Raw genomic sequence first — 20,890 nt, 5'->3', positions numbered from 1 at the left:
TTAATTATAATTATATTTAATTGATCTATCAACACGTCTTTTCACAAAGTAATCAAAATGGGTAGGTCATGGCTGTGAAGTATCCAATTTCTCTACTCGTACAATACTCTACATAAACATTTAGCCTAAAATCTTGTTGATTCTGATTTAATCAGTATAGTTGGCATGTTCTACACGAATTTTTTTTATAAGTAAAAAAATATATATAATTTTGGGTTATCCAGGCTCCCTGATGGAATACAATGCTGTTTTGTTTTGATAAATTACTTTCAAAAACAAATCTGCAGTTAATGAAATCTTTGAGGGCACAAGTGTGATACCGGGTAATCTATCTTTTTTTTCACATAAGGAAAAATGTTATTTTTAACGGTACGGTATTTAAAAGAAATTGAGTCCATATCTTTCGCAATTGACCCAGGTCCATTGGTGTTCCTAGACAACACTGACTCAAATTTTAGTCCAAGAATGCTGATGACTTCAAAACAGTGGCGTAGTTAGGGTATGGGTTGAGGGGGGGGGGTCCAAATATGAAAATCCCCCAGGGATCTCGAATGAGTGTCCGAAATTTGATGTCATGATTGAATGTCAAAATGCAGGGGACCCTAAAGAGGTCAAATCCCCCCCCAAATTCCTAGCTAGGCCACTGCTTCAAAACAAAAAAAAAATGAAGTATTGTGAATGAAAGCTACAAACATGAAGTGCTAAATATTGAATCTTTGTAAGGAGAATTTGCTTCAAATTGAAGTATTTTATGCTTGAATTTGAATGGTTTCTTTTGGTAATCATAACATGGTGAAAATCCTCATGTCGCTAGGATTGTGAACGTTTTGGCTACATATACCATATATGTTAGTTCAGATAAATCTAGGACAGCTAAACTACTCCAATCAACTCCTAAATAGACCATTTACTGAAATCTCGATTGTAAAAAAAAAACAAACCAAAAACTCTGCTGTTGGGGTTTTGGGGAAATCGTTCGACTGGCTGTCAGGGGCTTAGAGGAATCCTAATGCTGGACTTTATCAGCAGCGCCCTGTGTAAAGCCTTTATCAAATCTGCAGGCTATTACTTGCTCTAAATTTGGGGTATCTAAAAATGTCTCCTGCCCCGCCCCACTTTCGTCTATTAAACCCTGCCCATACGTGTGAGTCTTTGACAGTTTCATACGTCCATAGATAATATCTGGACTGTTTTAACCGCTTGTTCTAAAGGACGACCCAAATTTCATCCCACGTCAGAAACCCATAATACGTCAAAAAAAAAAATACCAAGAAAACCAGGTCTGAGTAGACCCAAAAAGCTCTGCTAGCCAGGTGAAGGGCGAATGGCATGGTATCAAAAAATGTGCTACTATCTCTTCTCAACGTTGCTACAAGGGAAAGCGGACAATGTTGCTTGAAATAAAAAAGTCTATCCTTCATCCCAACACACAAACATATCCCATCTTCCTAACAAAAATAGTACACAAGCACGGGAAGAATTAAACTAACATCTACTGAGAAAGTGACTGCTAAGTTGCAAGGATAAAGCAGCACTATCCCCAAGTTTGATCCTAAAACGTTTATAAGTACCGGTGTTTCAATGTGACACCCGAAGACTTATTCTAAAAACACTTGAAATAACAAAACTGCTCCACTGAGCTAGGACAAATTTCTACAAATGCTCCTTATTCCCTAGTGCTATAAGAGCATTAAATAGGTTGCCTGAGCCAGCTAGGAAAACCAATGACTTAATAGAATGTCATTGGTAAACATGTAGGACGTAATCAACTTTTTTTTTTTTTTTTTTTTTGAAGTAACGTCTGTATTATATAAGATAACATGTAACCCTGTTTGGTGGAAAAGAAGTTTCTTAATACTTGGATACCCTGTTTTTCGCTTCTCCTGAGGCTACTGCAGAGGCATGATTTCATGAGTGGCTAATGCTCTGTTTCGCCAAGAAATTAAGTAGGCCTACCAGTACCACAGACGTAGGTCATTAGAGGACAGAGATTCTGAAGTTAGAAATTTTTGGGAAAAAAAAAACAGTTTCAAATGCATCAATGTTTATAATTCACCAAAATAAGAATGGCTTTAGATGTCTGTGACACAAAAATGATAGAGACCATCCTAGCTTAAGGTTATAACGCCCATTCACCTTCCTGTGGCTATGACAACAATGATCCATCTGGTAACAGTGTCCATGACCTCAACTAACCTTTTACATTCGCATAACAACTATTCTCATCCAACTCTCCCACACGCTAGCAATGGCTCATTATCGCTGCCAGATCTTTCTTTAGTCTCTGATAACTTGGAATCTGATACAACTTATCAAGTACTATGTTCATATTGGTAGTGACCACTCGCCAAATATGACAGGCTTCCACTCTTTCTAACACCAAGGCCACTAGAGAGCCACGAAAGTGGTACTTTAAGAGGAATACAGGACAGCTGTCGACATTGCCCTTGAAAAAAATACATGAAGAGTCTAAATCTGTCAATAACATCAACGATGCTGGGCGCGGCTAAAAAGTGTATTCCCCTTTTAAAAAGTTCAAGCTCTTTCGGACAGTTCATATCAATAGGCTTGTTACCGATCGGAAAAGAGCGAAGGATACAAAAGAACCTAAACAATCCAATACTCGGGCAGAAGTGTAACGGAATCCGTCTGCTAGTCAAAATTGCTGTTAATAAGGAAAAACGAGAAGGTTTGACCAACACTTGAGCACGCTTAGACTCTAAGGCCACGAATCTTATAAGAAATCTCATAAAATGCTAGGCAAACGAAAACCGCAACCCCATTATTCTCTACCAGCAACGATTTCATCAAAGAAGAAAATTGTCACCTTATTGAACAAGTATTCTGCTAAAATTTATAAAGGATGCCACGAACTCTCCAATGACCAAGGCGGCAAGGCCACCGACAAGGCTCACAAAGCTGATGGAAAAGAGACTGATAAGAACCATACACCGGAAGTAGAAGGTGTCCAGCTCAGCAGTATCTATCATAGCATTGAGCAAGACGGGATACTGTCCCGTTGGCTTATATTTTGCATGATTCAGACCTAACTTGGACTCAATGCGCCTCCGCTGTGGGGAGGAAGAGGAACAGTCTCATATTCTTTTTGATTGCTCCAGACTTGCTGAGCTCCATCTCCTCAGGTATGGGAAGCCAAAAGTTCTTGACCTGTATGGTGACACATTACGCAGGATTTCTGTCCGGGGCTTTTGCAAGAAAAGATTTGAACCTAGAACTGAAGCCCTCTCTCAGAAGGTGTTTGATGTTGGTGAAATAGCTTGAGGAAGGCCAGGTTGATCGCGGCCTGAATTTAAAGTTGTGAACGTTGCAAGAAATACATCTGATGGCATTTAGTTGTCTTAAATTATGATAGTGTTCCATTGGCAATCTCATAGTCTCGGAGTATATCTAGTAGTAATTTGTTCTTCTTCATAGCAGAATTGGATTTTTTTTTTAAAAGAGGTTCATCAAATTTTATAGGCCCACATATCCATCCACTCATGTGCCCTTACTGCCTATGTCATGGTCTGTGATGAGCTTTAACTTTATCACCTCTATGTTCATTCTTTTTTTCAAATTTTGAATCAGCAATGCCCCATTATCACTGGAGCTAAGCGTTACGTTAATGTCTGCCTGCGACATACAGTGTACAGTACAGTATTTATTCATGGGCTATGGTTAACTGACTATACTATGCAGGTCAGTGCATTGTGACTAATTTAATTTGCTTAGAAAGTTTAAAAACTGATGCAAGATCTTTAAACATAAGAGTATTGTAGAAGCTGCTTGTTTATATTCCGGTGTTTCACGCATGCGTGCTACACGTGTCTAAATGTAAACTGTAGGCTATAAATGACGTGCTATTTTGTTTAGAACCTATAATTAGAGATAATTCTTGATAAATCTAGTGAATAGATATCTTGTTCATTTATGATTATTAAACATTTAGTCTCAGTACAATGGCAGCTCAAACTTTTCAGCAAGAATATATGCAGATGCCTCCAGTTACAAGAGCATTTACAACTGCCTGTGTTCTTACAACTTTAGCCGTGGTAAGTCACTAACCAGTAACTGGCTAAAGTCACAGTGTAAGAGTGTAAGGTACTCTATGAGCAGGGGCGGACTGGCTATATGGGCATTCGGGCATTTGCCCGGTGGGCCAGTACCAAATGGGCCGGTCTGGTCGTGAACAGAAAATTTTTCTTTAATTAAGACAACTTAAAAAAAAGTAACAGCAGCAAGAAAGAGATGTTCAAGTTTTTTTTTTTTTTTTGACAAATAATTTTGTTTAAAATTCAACTAGTATATCAAAAACTTTTCACTATACTTATTATCATTTGCAAAACATCAGACCGTAATGTTTTGTTTTGTACGAGCGCCATGGACTTCAGCACTGCTTTGATGTCTTCGAGGTTGTGTTTGGCCTGATCATTTGGCTGGTCGGCATACATGTACAAACTTCTGCTTAGTTCGAAGTCATTAAAGACGTAAATTCTTATAATAATGAACTGGTTTTATATAGCGCTGTTACATCCGATATTTAATGAAAGGAGATTTATAGTTTCAATAATCAGGGCCGGATTTAAGGGAGGGCAGGCGGGGCTACATCCCCGAGGAAATATATATAGGTCGGTATTTTGACGTCTCTGAAACTTTTAATTATAATTTTTTTTTTCATTTTTAACGCTAACACTTTAAAACTTAGGTCGGCTGGCAACGCTATCGTGAAGTGTCCGCTTGTGACATGCTCGTAATATATGAATGCACATATGAACACTTCTTAAAACTAAAATTTGCATATTAAATGTTTAAAAAAATGCAAAGTGAAACTAAATTTAGCATGTTTTTAGATAATAGTATTTTTATTCCTAAGTGGAATTTCATGAAAGCTTTTGAAAATCTGTAGGGGGCCTCCACAAAAACCCTGCCCCGGGGTCCCCACATACTTAAATCAGGCCCTATAAATAATGGGCCATGGTACATTCTTATAAAATTCGCGCTTTTTGAGAATGTACTAATACGAAGCAAGAGCTTTTCACATTAAGTTCCCCTCTAACCGTTCTGCTTACTCTAATCTTTAAATGGAATAGGTTGTTTGGGTCAGCCAGGAAAACCAACGACTTATCAGACACCTAGTGACATGACACATGAAATGCCTAGGACGCAATTATCTTCTTTTTTTTTAAAGTAACATCTGTCATCTATAAGTAATATCATAACGCAACATTTCATACTATTGTAACCGAGGACAAACACTCCACGAAAGATAAAGGTGAAGAGATATTTTTTTTACAAGGTATTAGACGATCACAACATAAAAGTCTTATGAGTTCATTTAGCTGCTCTGGCCTGCAGGGTTCACTGTCTCCGCCACTGCCTTCCACTAACATACACCGTTCACTGCTGCCGCCTATGTCTTATCGTTCCAACAGGGCTCTCTATCTTGCCACTAACACAGGTTACATTACGTGTCTCAGGAACAATAGTATACATACACTAACTGGAATGATCCTTTCCAGTTTCCTCACAAGACTTCTTCTTGACCAGACAAACTACACTGCTTCTGACCCGATTACCACACTGGCAATGATCCCTTCTACAGCTCAGGCGGTTCTAAGCTTCTAACCTATCTCTATTCTGTCTCTCTATATACTTGGCTGGAATCAACAGTCCACCATCTTGTTTCTACCCACTCACTCGTCTTTAACAGTGCCCTGGTGTGTACCATACGCTTCAATGTGGGAGCAGAGATATAACAATATGTTCATTTTAAACTTATTAAGACTGCTATTGAACTGTTAATAGTTTTCAGACTACATACATGTATAAATAAAATACAGCATGTAATCCTACGCAAGCATACATCCAATATCTGATGCATTATCAAACTTTATCTACATATATTATACACATATAATATGACATGTCATTTGTGGTCCGGGTTATATGGTAATGCCCGGGCCGATTTTGACACCCAGTCCGCCCCTGTCTATGAGTCTATGGAAAGGATGGATCAGACTTATTAAAATTATAGATCTAGTTAAATTATACTTACTTATAGATCTATAATCTAGAGTTAGAGTAATTAGACTTTTAAACTAATAAATTAAATTTATAATTATCTAAATAATTATCGTCATAACTCATATTATCTAATTATCATTATGTACTAGTCTAATGTAAATAAAGATTTAATTAATTTTTTTCCCAAAGATTTAATTTTTAAATAGGATGCTAAAATATTAAACATTGACAATAGTTTGATTGAATAGACAAGTCACTGACGAGTGTAATGTCACTAATCATGCCATGCGACTTACTCAAATTATCCTGGGCTGTTTGGTGCATTGGGTGGCAAGCTTTCTGCATAGAGACTAGAGATATGTCACTGGTAACATTGACATTTGCAGCCTCTTCCCAGCAAGTGTCCACCGCTCTGAGTGGTGGGCCTGAGATCCCCCATGAAGGTGTGGTGCCAAGTTATACTTGGATGTCCCTGTGTGTGCTTTTCTCGTATTGCCTCCATGTCTTTGCAACTCTTGTTGATTAAGTTGTTGGTAATTGTGATCCATTCTATTGGAGGACTGTCTTGCAAACCTCCTGCTCAGTCACAGCCTCTTAAAGTGGTCATGTCCCAGTTCAGCATAAGATTTCTTTGTTTGTGACCCAATCTCAGAAACTGACTCCTATGTCTAAACTACACTAGATCTATAAACTAATAAAGTGTTTAATGATTATAAATATAGATATTATAGTATTTTAAAAATCATATAGAGAACAGCGCTGGCCAAAGAAAAGAAACAGAAAAAAAAAGGGCCAGTGACACTAGCTCCAGTTGGAATAACCTGCCCAGTGAGCAGCCAAACATTCGGGGCTAACATAGGTCTCATCAGCCACATGAAGAGGCACAAAACCCCAGTGCTAAGCCCTCAGGCCCCTGGATGACAAAAGTGGTCATCATTGAACCACAATGGATGAACTATATAGATAATAGATTAAGTAGCTCTGTATAATATATATATAAATATATATAGATCTAGAGTATATCTAATTATTATAATAATTTAACATTATGTCTTAAATTAAGTTAATTGTCTTATAAATTACGGACGTTACTTCAAAAGAGAAGATATTTAATTTCATTTTACATGTGTGTTAATCTAATCATGTATGTTAATAAGAGACTTAAAAATTGCTAAGTTGTTGGTTGTCCTGGCTCATTTGCTCTAAAATGGCACTATGGAAGAAAGAGCACTTGTACCAATTAGTGCTAGTATATATGGAATAGGAAATGTGACTATATCTTGTTGTTGTTTTTTTTTTGAGTATTTTATTCAGTTGTTTGAGATTTCATCCATGTTTCGCTTTTTTTTTCTCTAAAAAAATAATTCTTTGAGTCCTGTGCGAGGCTCCCACAAATCGGAGGCCCTAGGCAGCTGCCTAGTTTGCGTATCCCTAAGGCTGGCTCTGGCCACCATCACCTGCTGCCTAGTAGGTGGTTTGGTATAGGACATAGATCTTTAGAATAATCTTCAATCCTGAAGTAACATCTGAAACTAACAAGCCAAGTCAAGATCTGCCTGCTAGACCTACTAGATCTAAATCTAGTTTCATTACTTGAAAACATACTGAATGTTAAAATATTAAAATTAATTGCATGCTTAGTTTGAAATATATTGACAATATATTTTAATACTTTTTTTTTTCTTCAAGGTGTATCTCTCGTTCTTATTCCTTTTATTACATTTTTTTTTTACAGCAACTGGATTTAATCAACCCATTTCAAATATACTTCAATCCAGAACTAATATTTAGACATTATCAGGTAATTTTAAACATTTCCATTTCTTTTTTTCTGATCAAGAACTTTTCAAAATCAAATAAAACTAAATAATAATAACGATAATTAAAATTTAAACATGCATAATTCTTTTAATTAAATCATGCATAATCATCTAAATTTAATGTACCATAACACAATTTTGCTGGCACTTGTATGCTTTTCATGCTGAACAAACACCAAGGCAGTTATGTTGTTGTTGTTGTTTTTTACATCGATAGAAAACAGAATAAAGGAAAGGCAACAATTTATTTAGCTCTTCATCTCACTATGTACAATTTTAACAATATCATCAAACTTTGATCAAACTGTAAAGTATATCTATTATTATCTACAATATTATTTTATGTTTCAGATTTGGCGACTTGTGACAAGCTTTTTATATTTTGGACCAATAGGATTCAATTTTTTGTTTAACATGATATTTGCCTACAGATACTGCAGGATGTTGGAAGAGGGATCATTTCGGGGCAGGACAGCCGACTTTTTCTTCATGTTTTTATTTGGAGGATTTTTTATGGTTGTATCCTTTTAAAACACCACATCTTGCTTTTAATCCTTTTGAAGAAAAATGATTGTACCTGTTACAGTGCTGACACCTTCTATATGTAACAGTGTGTATATTTTGGTTCAGGCTGCTACATATTATCTTGGTTCTTTATTCTTATTGCCACACTATGACAGTTATAATATATTAAACAATAAGATAACTTTCCTGCCACAATATTTTATTACATGTAATAATTACTCCATTAATGTATGATGTAGACTTGTGTCAACAAATATTACTTTCATTTAAGTACCTAAAGGTAAAAAAAAATAGTTAAGACAAAAATACATAATAGTTTGATGATATATGAATAGATACATGACATGAGTAGTGAAATAAATTTTTAAACTTTATATTTACTAGTAAGTAAAGTATGTTAGTTCCCCTTTCAGACTAAAGGGTTAACTAGGATGTCATGTGGTGAGCACAATGACCAACCGCCTTTATGTTTCCCCAACTAATGTCAGGTACGCTTTGGTTCTGGGTGAACTCAGAGGCGTCCTTAAGATCTCGAAATAAAAAAATCCCATTCTTCATCAGGATTCGAATCTGAGCCCATCCAGTTCAAAAGCCAAGCACCGTGAAGCATGTTACATTTCATCCATGGCAACACATATTTATTTAACAAAAAAAAATTTTGCTTGTGACGTTCAACTTTGAACATTTTTTGTCCAACAAACATTCTACTTCTAACTTCTTGTAAAATCTCTATAAGTTATAGACTGTTCTGTAAACAAGTTTTAGTTTGGTCATAACATCAATGCAGAGTATTGAACTTGACAGCCAACAGCTAAGCTCTCACTATAATTGTATATTTACTAAAGATTTATTCTTACAATACTTGCAATCATTAATATAATTTGTGTATTTCCTTGACTCGAGCGTAGATAATGGCATTGTTTGTCAACCTTGTTTTCTTAGGTAGTGCTTTCACAATTATGCTTGTCTATGTTTGGAGTCGAAGAAATCCATATGTTAGACTCAACTTTTTTGGCCTTATGAATTTTCAAGTGAGTAGTTTAGTAATTTGTTTAGTAATAGTGTTTGGTTAGATCTAGTGTTAAGCATCTTGCTTGAAAATTCTGTACTTCTAGTTTACTAAATATTGATTTGTGAATTTATCAACTCTTTCTTAATGATATATTTTTTTATTTTTTACAGGCACCATTTTTGCCATGGGTTCTGTTAGGTTTTTCATTATTACTTGGAAACTCAGTTATTATTGACCTCATGGGTATGTTTTTAAATTTAGTTTATAGAGGACTTAGTTTTTACTTGACCATTTCTAAAAGGTTTTAAACTTTTTTGTTTTTATTTTACTCTTACTAGTTGTACTGTATACTGTAGCTTCCTGTAAAGAACTTCTTGGGTTTTAGTTCTATACTCTACATAGCTTGTGTAGGAGTATAATTTAATCAGTGAGGTGTAAGTTTAATGAATGAATGTTACCTATAATTATCATTGTATAGTAATCTAGTATGAACAGCGTAGATACTACAAAGAACACTGAGTAATAATAAGTCATAGAATTTATTTACACGTCTATCATGTGCAAAATAAATACCTCTCAGTAATTAGTGTTAATAGGTTTAAAATGCACCAAAGCCATAAAGCTAGGTATCACACATGTAAATCATAAGTAATTAGTCTACGAAAGCTGAGACATTACCCCAGTGCGATACATGAGAATACACCCCCCTCAAAAACAGTCTGACCAAGACCAGATCAGCACACCAACTGACTAGACTGACCACCGGAAACCTTAATTAACCCCCTTGAAAACCCCATGATAAAACAGTTCACAACTCACAACTAATAAAATCAACAAACACACACACACACAATCTCACATCTTACACACCCCTGCTCTTGACACTTCCCAATATTGAAGTTATTGTAGTTCAGTTTTTAAAAAGACATTTCTATGTCATGTAGTCTTTTTAAAATAAAAAAAATGTTTGTAAAATGTTTTACATGTTTCGGATGTTCCTTCAGAATTGAAGATAATTACTTCCTAGTACAAACCTCCTGCAGGACGACAGGGGATGGGAGCGGGCAGGGTTTGAACCCTGGACCATCGATAAATCTGAACGACAGTCCAGCGCGCAAACCGCACGACCAGGCAGCCATCCTGATTAGTGACACAGTTACGCATAGCTGGGGTTTTTTGAAATGGTAAAGAACCAACACAAATTCTTTTTGAAGAACTGAATGTACTCCAAATTGAAATAAAAAAATTTATAACAAGCACAATATTCCACCTTAAAAAAAATATACAATAAAATTCGATGTCAATATCCACAGAAATAAATTCAATAAATTCATGTTAAAAGTTATGTACCCCACTGGACTCCCCAAACAAACTTGGCTCCCCTAATTATAAATTCACATAACAGAAGTAGAAGGTTTCTGAACACTTGGGGAAATGCTATTTCATCATTTATCTCCCTTGCATTATTTGCACTTTTTAGAAGGATTCAGAATTAGTTTGCAATGGCAAACTTGAGATGTTTGATCATGTGACACTTACCAAATGTAGTAAATGTCAGGGCCTTGGTTTCACAAAATCAGCATGTTCTGGTGACAAGCTTAAATCAATTACAGTTATTATTTGATATTGTAATCCCTCACAATTTGATAACAATCTCCATCCCTCTTATAAATGACTGGTGAAGGTATTACTGTATAGCCATTGTTCATGTCTACTTATACATTTATTGTTCAGGTATAGCCATTGGTCATGTCTACTTATACATTTATTGTTCAGGTATAGCCATTGGTCATGTCTACTTATACATTTATTGTTCAGGTATAGCCATTGGTCATGTCTACTTATATATTTATTGTTCAGGTATAGCCATTGGTCATGTCTACTTATACATTTATTGTTCAGGTATAGCCATTGGTCATGTCTACTTATACATTTATTGTTCAGGTATAGCCATTGGTCATGTCTACTTATACATTTATTGTTCAGGTATAGCCATTGGTCATGTCTACTTATACATTTATTGTTCAGGTATAGCCATTGGTCATGTCTACTTATATATTTATTGTTCAGGTATAGCCATTGGTCATGTCTACTTATATATTTATTGTTCAGGTATAGCCATTGGTCATGTCTACTTATATATTTATTGTTCAGGTATAGCCATTGGTCATGTCTACTTATACATTTATTGTTCAGGTATAGCCATTGGTCATGTCTACTTATACATTTATTGTTCAGGTATAGCCATTGGTCATGTCTACTTATATATTTATTGTTCAGGTATAGCCATTGGTCATGTCTACTTATATATTTATTGTTCAGGTATAGCCATTGGTCATGTCTACTTATATATTTATTGTTCAGGTATAGCCATTGGTCATGTCTACTTATATATTTATTGTTCAGGTATAGCCATTGGTCATGTCTACTTATATATTTATTGTTCAGGTATAGCCATTGGTCATGTCTACTTATATATTTATTGTTCAGGTATAGCCATTGGTCATGTCTACTTATATATTTATTGTTCAGGTATAGCCATTGGTCATGTCTACTTATATATTTATTGTTCAGGTATAGCCATTGGTCATGTCTACTTATACATTTATTGTTCAGGTATAGCCATTGGTCATGTCTACTTATATATTTATTGTTCAGGTATAGCCATTGGTCATGTCTACTTATATATTTATTGTTCAGGTATAGCCATTGGTCATGTCTACTTATATATTTATTGTTCAGGTATAGCCATTGGTCATGTCTACTTATACATTTATTGTTCAGGTATAGCCATTGGTCATGTCTACTTATATATTTATTGTTCAGGTATAGCCATTGGTCATGTCTACTTATATATTTATTGTTCAGGTATAGCCATTGGTCATGTCTACTTATATATTTATTGTTCAGGTATAGCCATTGGTCATGTCTACTTATATATTTATTGTTCAGGTATAGCCATTGGTCATGTCTACTTATATATTTATTGTTCAGGTATAGCCATTGGTCATGTCTACTTATATATTTATTGTTCAGGTATAGCCATTGGTCATGTCTACTTATACATTTATTGTTCAGGTATAGCCATTGGTCATGTCTACTTATACATTTATTGTTCAGGTATAGCCATTGGTCATGTCTACTTATACATTTATTGTTCAGGTATAGCCATTGGTCATGTCTACTTATACATTTATTGTTCAGGTATAGCCATTGGTCATGTCTACTTATACATTTATTGTTCAGGTATAGCCATTGGTCATGTCTACTTATATATTTATTGTTCAGGTATAGCCATTGGTCATGTCTACTTATACATTTATTGTTCAGGTATAGCCATTGGTCATGTCTACTTATACATTTATTGTTCAGGTATAGCCATTGGTCATGTCTACTTATACATTTATTGTTCAGGTATAGCCATTGGTCATGTCTACTTATACATTTATTGTTCAGGTATAGCCATTGGTCATGTCTACTTATACATTTATTGTTCAGGTATAGCCATTGGTCATGTCTACTTATACATTTATTGTTCAGGTATAGCCATTGGTCATGTCTACTTATACATTTATTGTTCAGGTATAGCCATTGGTCATGTCTACTTATACATTTATTGTTCAGGTATAGCCATTGGTCATGTCTACTTCTTCCTTGAGGATGTCTTCCCACAGCAACAAGGAGGCTTCAAAGTTTTAAAGACACCCACATTTTTGTAAGTCAGAACTAACTGTGAAATAACCTTTTTTTTTTTTTTTTGATACAAAATGTATATATTTATATTTTGTTTTGTTATAATAATAAGGCTTGTCTTCGACTCTGAAGTTTAATGATGAATGCAGTATTTCCTGTGGTTATGCCGCCCCCTGCTGTGACCTACATATTTTGCCACAGCCAGCTCAGGCATAGCCATTGTCCGCTGGTGGTCGATTTAGATTTTCCTTTCGCCTTCCACATCTGTCTTCGACAGCAGATTTTCTGTTGGTTATAAAAAGCTGACAAATATTCTTTGCATGTACCAGTACATAGTGGATGCCTTTGAAGATTTTTTTACATAATTCTCCATTAGGGATTTGTTAATGTCCATCTTATCCACTTTATTTAGTGCTCCTTTTTAAAAAAATTGTTCCTTCTTTGAATAGCATTTGTTAATAATCTCAAGAGGGGCAGATGTCGTGTCTACCCTTTATTAATTCTGTGAGTTCAGTACTTTCTCTTCTCTTGAACTGTATTGTTTTAAACAGCTAAAATCCCAGATTTCAGAGATTGCACTATCATAATAGGGAGGGGCAGTGTTTGAGTGGCTTCCAAACCAAGAGTCCTGGGTTTGAATCCTGGTGAAAACTGGTCTTTCACAGGAAATGTGTCACATGTCTGAAATGCTAATAAAATATTCTATCATTAAAGTATTTTTATAGCTAAAATTGAAGCACACACATTTGTAATATATAATTTGTATTTACTTTTGCAATCATTTTTATGGATGCAAAATTTTAAGTTTGTCAGCCACCCCTTGCAGACAAAATCCATCATTTCACATACAGTTTGTGTGTATATGTATGTATGCAGATGATATGTAGATTTTATTAACCTGCTTAAATCAATACTATTTTACAAGAGCAGAACTTCACGGAAGAACCTAGGTGTAACCTGAACATGGATCTCAAAGACTACTCTAATGTTTTTCCTAGAAATTAACAGTTGATCGCTGAGAAAAGAATAACTTCCTAGTTGACCACACTGGGAAAACTCTAGTTTTTACTTTCTACTTTGACTTTTTGTAATTTTTGAAAGTAAAATAAAAAAAGAAAGAAATTTAAATTAGGCTAGAGAAATAGGTCTAGATCTAGATCCAACATCAGTTTTGAAAGGACAATTGTTTTTAGGAATTTCCTAATGTAAGGCTTCTTTCGTTCAATTAATGTTCTGGAAACTTTTGCGCATCTTTTTATGTCTAGATCTTAAGGTCTATCATTATTGTAGTACAGTGATGCCCAAAGTACGGCCCGCGGGCCAGAACCGGCCCGCGACATGGTTCCATCCGGCCCGCCGAAACGTCGGCACAAAAAGTAGAAAATCCTCCTCCATTCAAAAAATTTGAAAATGTATCTTTATCTTCGTTAGGGCCCTCACTTTTCTCTGATGGTCTGGTCACCATGACGTTTAACGAGTGTGCGTTTATGAGTTTATGAAATTCCAGAAAAAGTGAATGGATCTTTTTGTGGAACATAAGTCAACATAATTGTTTTGTAAAGAAAGTCTGACTGTTTCAGAAACAACAACATATACAGCGGCATTATAAAACAAATATAAAGGCCTTCTTGGTTTGAGCCGCGTATAAAAGATTTGTTAAACTACGCCTAGAGATTGGAGGGTCGATGGGAATATTTACCAAAAAGAGATTAGAAAATAAATTGGTGATAAAGTTAACTAAAATGTTGCTCCCATTTTAAGTAGAGAAATGAAGCCATTTTTAGATGCGTAAAAAGTGATATACTTTAAATATCCCATTAAATTAATGTAAGTTCTAGATCCACTAGTTTTAAATCGTTTCAGATGAATTTTGATTTCATTTTTGTTTTTTTTACCTTTTTGTTGATGTGGCCCGCGACACGCGTGTCGAAAGTTAAAATGGCCCGCAGGTCGAATAAGGTTGAGCATCACTGTTGTAGTAGATCTATACATTCACTTAAATAGGATTCTTTTTCAGGGGGAGGGTAAAAAATGTTCCATTTTTTTAAAAATGTAACATTCATTAGTTATTAAGAGAAAAACACTCTCTCTATAAGTTGTATACAGGAGGTACTGTGTTTAAAAAAAAAAGTATTTTGAATGTTTTTCTTGTTTGGTTCTTCCTTCCTAGAAAACTCTTACTTGACCCAACCCCTAACAGAGAAGACTACAACCCACTGCCAGATGAAACTGGAGGATTTAACAGGGGCCTTGGCCAGCAGCCCAGACCAGGAGACGGCCAGTGACAGCATTGCCCAGGGAGTGTAATTTATTAATTATTGCAATAGTGTATGATAATGTATTGTTTCGTATCCTAATTGGTGATGTGTCTGATGCACAACAGAGTTATGGTTCTTGACTTCAAAGTTTTGCAGGAAATGTGCTAATGAATGTAAGATTGAATCTGCCAAGAATGTAATGCTAAAGATCTGTATTAATATGGTGTGTAAGTTTATTTTTGTAGCGCATTACATCAATTTTTTTTTATAAATGTATTATTATCATTATTAGAATTTCCAAAATGATGATCTTGGTTGAATATGAACATTCTATAGTAATGCACTTCATATATCTAATGTATACATTTATATACTGTTAGAACAACCAAGAGTGATATAAGATTTATAGAGTTCCAAGATTAAATTTGATCAAGAATGCATTATTATACAACTTGGGTAAGATGTTCATATATGTAAACACTTTCATTGTGTTGGGTTTTTTTACCAAACAACTATGTCCTCTCAACTTAAATCTATTTAGATAACAAATGTCAACAAACAACCATGTCCTCTAAACTTAAATCTATTTAGACAGCAAATGTCAACAAACAACCATGTCCTCTAAACTTAAATCTATAACAATAAATATCAACAAAGAGCCCTGTCCTCTCTATTTAGACACAAGTGTCATATACAAACATTAATTTACCTTAAAGATGAGGTTAAGGAGATTACTTTTGTAACCTACTTAGGAATTTTGTGTTTTAATTATTTTAAAGCTTGGTGAAAGTTAAGCAATTATTTTTTTTTTTGGTAATTACTCCCCTTTTGAATTACATATAGAATGAATAATTAGTTATTCCTAAACTTATTTCTAGTCCAGTTGCCAGTCAATTCTTGTCCACTCTAAATATTATTATTTACATCTTAAATTCTTAAGTTTCTACTAATTTTGGCCTAATTAAATAAAGTGTGTAGATCTGTATCTGATTACCATTGGTTACAAGAATGGATGTCCAATTTTTTTGTCAAAGTGGATAGAATCCTTAATTTAAATAGAACAATTTATATTAAAAGTCAATCTTGATGCACTCATAAAAAATTGTATTAGGCATTTTCTTCAGTTTCAAAGCTAAGGGCGAGCAATGTATTTCATATGATCACACAAACCCAGTTGCAACCTGTACATTTTGCCACATGTGAGTTGACAAAGCTGTTGTCTGTGCCTGTCATTGGCAAAGACTTTTCTTTGGGTTCAGACGTGTCTTACGACCTTCATGAGAGCTCTCCAGCTGTCTTTTTGGTGTCCAAAAAAAATTATAGTAGTGATTTAAACAACTTGAAAATACTTAAATAAAATGTTTGAAAGGATTTTGTTATTGTGTTAGAGAATGGATACGTCCTACTGGAGGGTGCAGGATATAAAGAGAAATAATTTCTGACAAAAAGATAAATGACTGTTCAAAACAAGAGTCAAGCATCTCTAACACTAAACAGAGCTTTCTGTCTAGTCTACTGGTTGACAGTAATACTACACCTGGTCCACTGTTTTCTAGAGACACCACTACTTGCCCACTTTGTGACAGAAAATTAAAATGTTTTAGAAGAAAGTAATATATAAAGTCCTTATTAAACAAGTTGGAACAAAGAATAAGTTAAAATCTGTGCAATATTGTCAGATAATCTGTTAATGTACACGTTTGGCTTTCATTGGCTTAGCATCATATTGGGGTATACAGAGATTGTTAGCACATTGATTTTCTTGATTTTTTTTTTTTTTTCCATTTCAAAATTTTGCCTAAAGAAATTTATATCATGGAACTCTTGTTTAGCACACACTGATACAAAACATTTTAGTTAAAAAAATTTTAAAGAAAAAAACTTAGGCTTTAAAACAAAAATACAATTTGAAGTAATTGTTTTTATAAATGTCTGCTGGTAAAATTTAAAACCTAGAACTAACTGCTGCTTCTAAATGTTTTCTGCATATTTTTTGTCACACATAAAATATGTAAATATATATGAGATGGAAATTATTTATATATAAACATTTTATTTAGTATGAACAATGTTGGATGTATATTTTCGAGGCTTACATTTTGAGTAGAAAAATGAACTTCTAGACACCATTTTGGTAATTCTCAGAATCTTTGTGTCTGCCATTGTATTTTGTTTAGACTTTGAATGTGATAAATAGTCCTACTTTTATATTCTTGTTTGGATTGTTATTCATTTTGTGTGTAAGACATAGCTTTCCCCAAATTGTTACAAGATATTGAAGAGCCATATAATAAACTATTTTTTTTTACATGATTTCTGGTATAAGCCTTTTTTTATTTGTCTATTATTTTGATTAGGTACTGGTATTGAGTAAAATGATACGTTTTGGTATAAATATTGTTTCCTTAAAATCTAGCTTCTGCTTTAAACTTTTTGTTGATTCAAGTGAAACATTCATGTATTGAATGCAAAACAAAAGATGTCATACTGATATCAAAAACAAAAAAATGTTTGCTTAGTCTTGAATGTCCATTTCAAGTAAAATTTTGCAATTTATTTTTTTTTTTTTACTTTTTTTTTACGACTGTATTTGTGTATTATATCATTATTTTAAAAGACTAATGATGTTTAATTACAGCAGTGAGCTCCCTTGCTATTGAAACCTTTCAAGGGAAACAACCAAAAATTAACTGAAATCCTACACTAATCCAAGCTATATATCATGTTGCTTAAAGGATGTTATTACATTTATTGAAAGAGTTTGTTATAATGTGTATATGTATTTAATAGAATATTTTATAAATCAAATTATCTCAGTCATGTCTACTTTGTTTTTTGTTGGTTTTTTAATAGTTCCTTTCACTTATCAATATGAGTGTTGTTAACTCTTACTTCCGATCATTAATAAGTCATACTACTTGATTAACTCTATGAAACCTGTTCACTCTTTGTGATTTAACTCTATGAAACCTGTTAACTCTTTGTGTTGTCTTTTGTCTGAAATCTTTTTAAGACTTGAAATTGTTCTTTATGTGATCCAGTTATCTTTGACTGCATTGTTTTATGACTGAAAGGGATCTCTATGTACCATGTTCTCTGAATCTTTCTTCCTTTTCATTAGAAATGTTTGCTAAAGAAAAGACCTTGTGATCTCGGGGGTAGTTGATGGTGTCAATTGGCCAGCACAATGACCATCCCCTTTTACTTTTCCCAACTAGCGTCAGGTTCCTATCAATAGTTGGGTGGGCTCGGAGAGGTCCTTAAAATCTCGAAATTAATAAGCCAGTTTTGTTTCACCCCTAATGTAGAGCCATCTGAAAATCTACAGTGCTGTAGTTTTTCCGTCACTCTTATATGAGTCCTGGACCCTATATTCCTGCTAGATCAAAAAGTTTAACTCCTTCCACCTACGCTGTCTAAGGAGTATCCATAAGGTGCGTTGGTCGGACCACATACCAGACATAGAAATTTTAGAGCTGTCCAACATGAACAGTATCGATGCAACAGTGAAAAGTCCCCAACTTTGATGGGCAGGACATGTAGTCTGCATGCCAGACTTCCCAAACAACTTCTGTACGGGGAGTTGTGTGCAGTTAAGCACTCCCAGGGAGGTCAATACAAGCGCTATAAAGACACTCTCAAGAGCTCCTTCAAGGAATGCGATATCGACTTTCACAGCTGGTAAGCACTAGCACTTGATCGCTCCTCATGGCGTGAAGTTGTGTGTCTCGGAGTCTCGAGATTTGAAGCAAGAAGAGTGGCCAGGGTGAAAGAGCACTGAACCGATAAAAAGCTGAGAGAAGAAGCAGGTCTATCTGCAACTGACCAAAACTACCCATGCAACATATGCGGCCAGCTTTTTAAAAGGAGGATTGTCTTTACAGTCATCTTCGAGTCCATAGGAAAGAGAAATGTGCTCATCTTCGATCACAAAGGAGGAGCTATATATATATAATTCCATTCATTCCATGTGTGCTACAGTCCATGATAGGCTCTAGTCTGCTTCCATTCAGATCTCTCTTGATCGCTATTTATCTCCATGCCGAACCCTAAAATTGTAGATCTGAAATTATGTGAGAGAAGCTCATCATCTTGCTTTGCTTAGAATTTTTCACAAAACTATCTTAATATGTTTAGCAAGATATTTGAAGGTTAGGTAGTCAAAAGCTCACTAATGAAAGCCAGCTGTCAACACATAGTGTCCTCTCTGCAAATTAATGTTTCTCATTTTCTTTTACTACCATATAAGAAAATGTACAAGATAGTAACAATTCTTCATTATAGAATCTCACTTTTCACATGCAAAAAGCATAATCGTAATTTTTCATGTCACCGTTGATGATCACAATCTCATATTCTCCAAGAAAATCATTAGAGCCATTTAATAAAAATTCTGAGCCTCATATAGAGTTTTTTGGCTTGGACTGCATGCAACTTTAGACAAGTATTAAGGGGCTATATGTCTAATGTTATGAAATGGAAAGCCTAATGTTATGAAAAAAAAAAAAGAATGAACATATTATGAATCTAAAAAACAAAACAAAACCTAATGTTATGATAAATACAAAAAATCAATGTATCTAAAAGTGAAAGCCTTATGTTATGATAAAAAAATGAATTACCGGTAAATGATTAATAAATCTAACTATTAAATGACTATTTAAGGGGCGCTACTGTTGTTCCGCTGAAATCTATAATGTCCTGATGTATGTGACTGCTCTGTTTGAAACTGGAAACCTGTTTTGTTTATGTTTGCAGGTATTGTTGAAAATAAATGCGATGTGATATATAGGTCAGAGTGCAACGTATCCCCCCTCCTGGTTTTACTACAATGATCAGTCGTACACTCCAACCTCCAAGAAAATATTGTTCAATATATAAGAATGTAAAATTTTATTTTGTTATCTTAGATTCTTTCTAGATCAAGACATTTTAGATCCAGGGGTGCAATAGCTACTTCTTGTATGATAAGAAAAAAATTTTAGATTTTCTTTAGACATATTATGATACATCTACATTAAATACTACATATGTTCTACAAAGACTAACTCTGAGCCTAACACCATTAAACCCTAACCCTTCTTTTAGCCTCAAATGTGTGGATTTCTTTTAACAAAACTTATATTTACCCAGAGGTGCAGTGGCTTGGTCCCAGGTTCGAATCCTGGTGAAGACCTGGATTTTTTATTTCATGATCTTTAGGGTGCCTCAGTCTACCCAGCTCAAATGGGTACCTGACAATAGTTGGGAAAAAGTAAAGGTGGTTGGTCATTGTGCTGGCCATATCATGACAACCTTATTAACTATGGGCCACAGAAACAGATGACCTTTACATCATCTGCCCCATAGATCCCAAGGTCAGAAGGGGGGAACTTATATCAGCTCACACTGTCTGTTACAAATCTTGTACATGTTGTTTGCTATTTCTGCCGCTTCCCATACTGGGATCAAGTTGAAACTTTACACAATTATTTATTGTTGATGACAACAAATGATTCAATTGAGAAATTAACCAATTAAGGCTTGGATGCAGACCCAATGTTGTCTTTGACCCGGCT

General features: G+C 34.7%; 1 protein-coding gene across 1 annotated transcript; it reads left to right on the top strand.

Moving 5' to 3' along the window:
- Positions 1-3,797: 3,797 nt before the first annotated feature.
- On the top strand, positions 3,798-17,645 carry LOC106073703 (derlin-2-like). Its single transcript, XM_056006649.1, has 7 exons — positions 3,798-4,052; positions 7,760-7,825; positions 8,196-8,363; positions 9,278-9,400; positions 9,552-9,624; positions 13,006-13,096; positions 15,245-17,645. Exons 1-7 carry the CDS (start codon positions 3,960-3,962, stop codon positions 15,357-15,359), a joined length of 729 nt encoding a protein of 242 aa, XP_055862624.1. The 5' UTR covers positions 3,798-3,959; the 3' UTR covers positions 15,360-17,645.
- Positions 17,646-20,890: the final 3,245 nt, after the last annotated feature.

The sequence above is a fragment of the Biomphalaria glabrata genome, chromosome 12, assembly GCF_947242115.1.
Source record: "Biomphalaria glabrata chromosome 12, xgBioGlab47.1, whole genome shotgun sequence".
Lineage (NCBI taxonomy): Eukaryota > Metazoa > Mollusca > Gastropoda > Planorbidae > Biomphalaria > Biomphalaria glabrata.
This window is presented reverse-complemented; position numbering and strand designations above follow the sequence as displayed.

Bases quoted from the DNA above. Each gene is read 5' to 3' on its own strand.
- LOC106073703 (XM_056006649.1), top strand. From the start codon at position 3,960: ATGGCAGCTCAAACTTTTCAGCAAGAATATATGCAGATGCCTCCAGTT. The intron at 8,364-9,277 runs GTATCCTTTTAA...ACTCGAGCGTAG, and splicing joins TTGGAGGATTTTTTATGGTT to ATAATGGCATTGTTTGTCAA. The intron at 9,625-13,005 runs GTATGTTTTTAA...TTTATTGTTCAG, and splicing joins AGTTATTATTGACCTCATGG to GTATAGCCATTGGTCATGTC.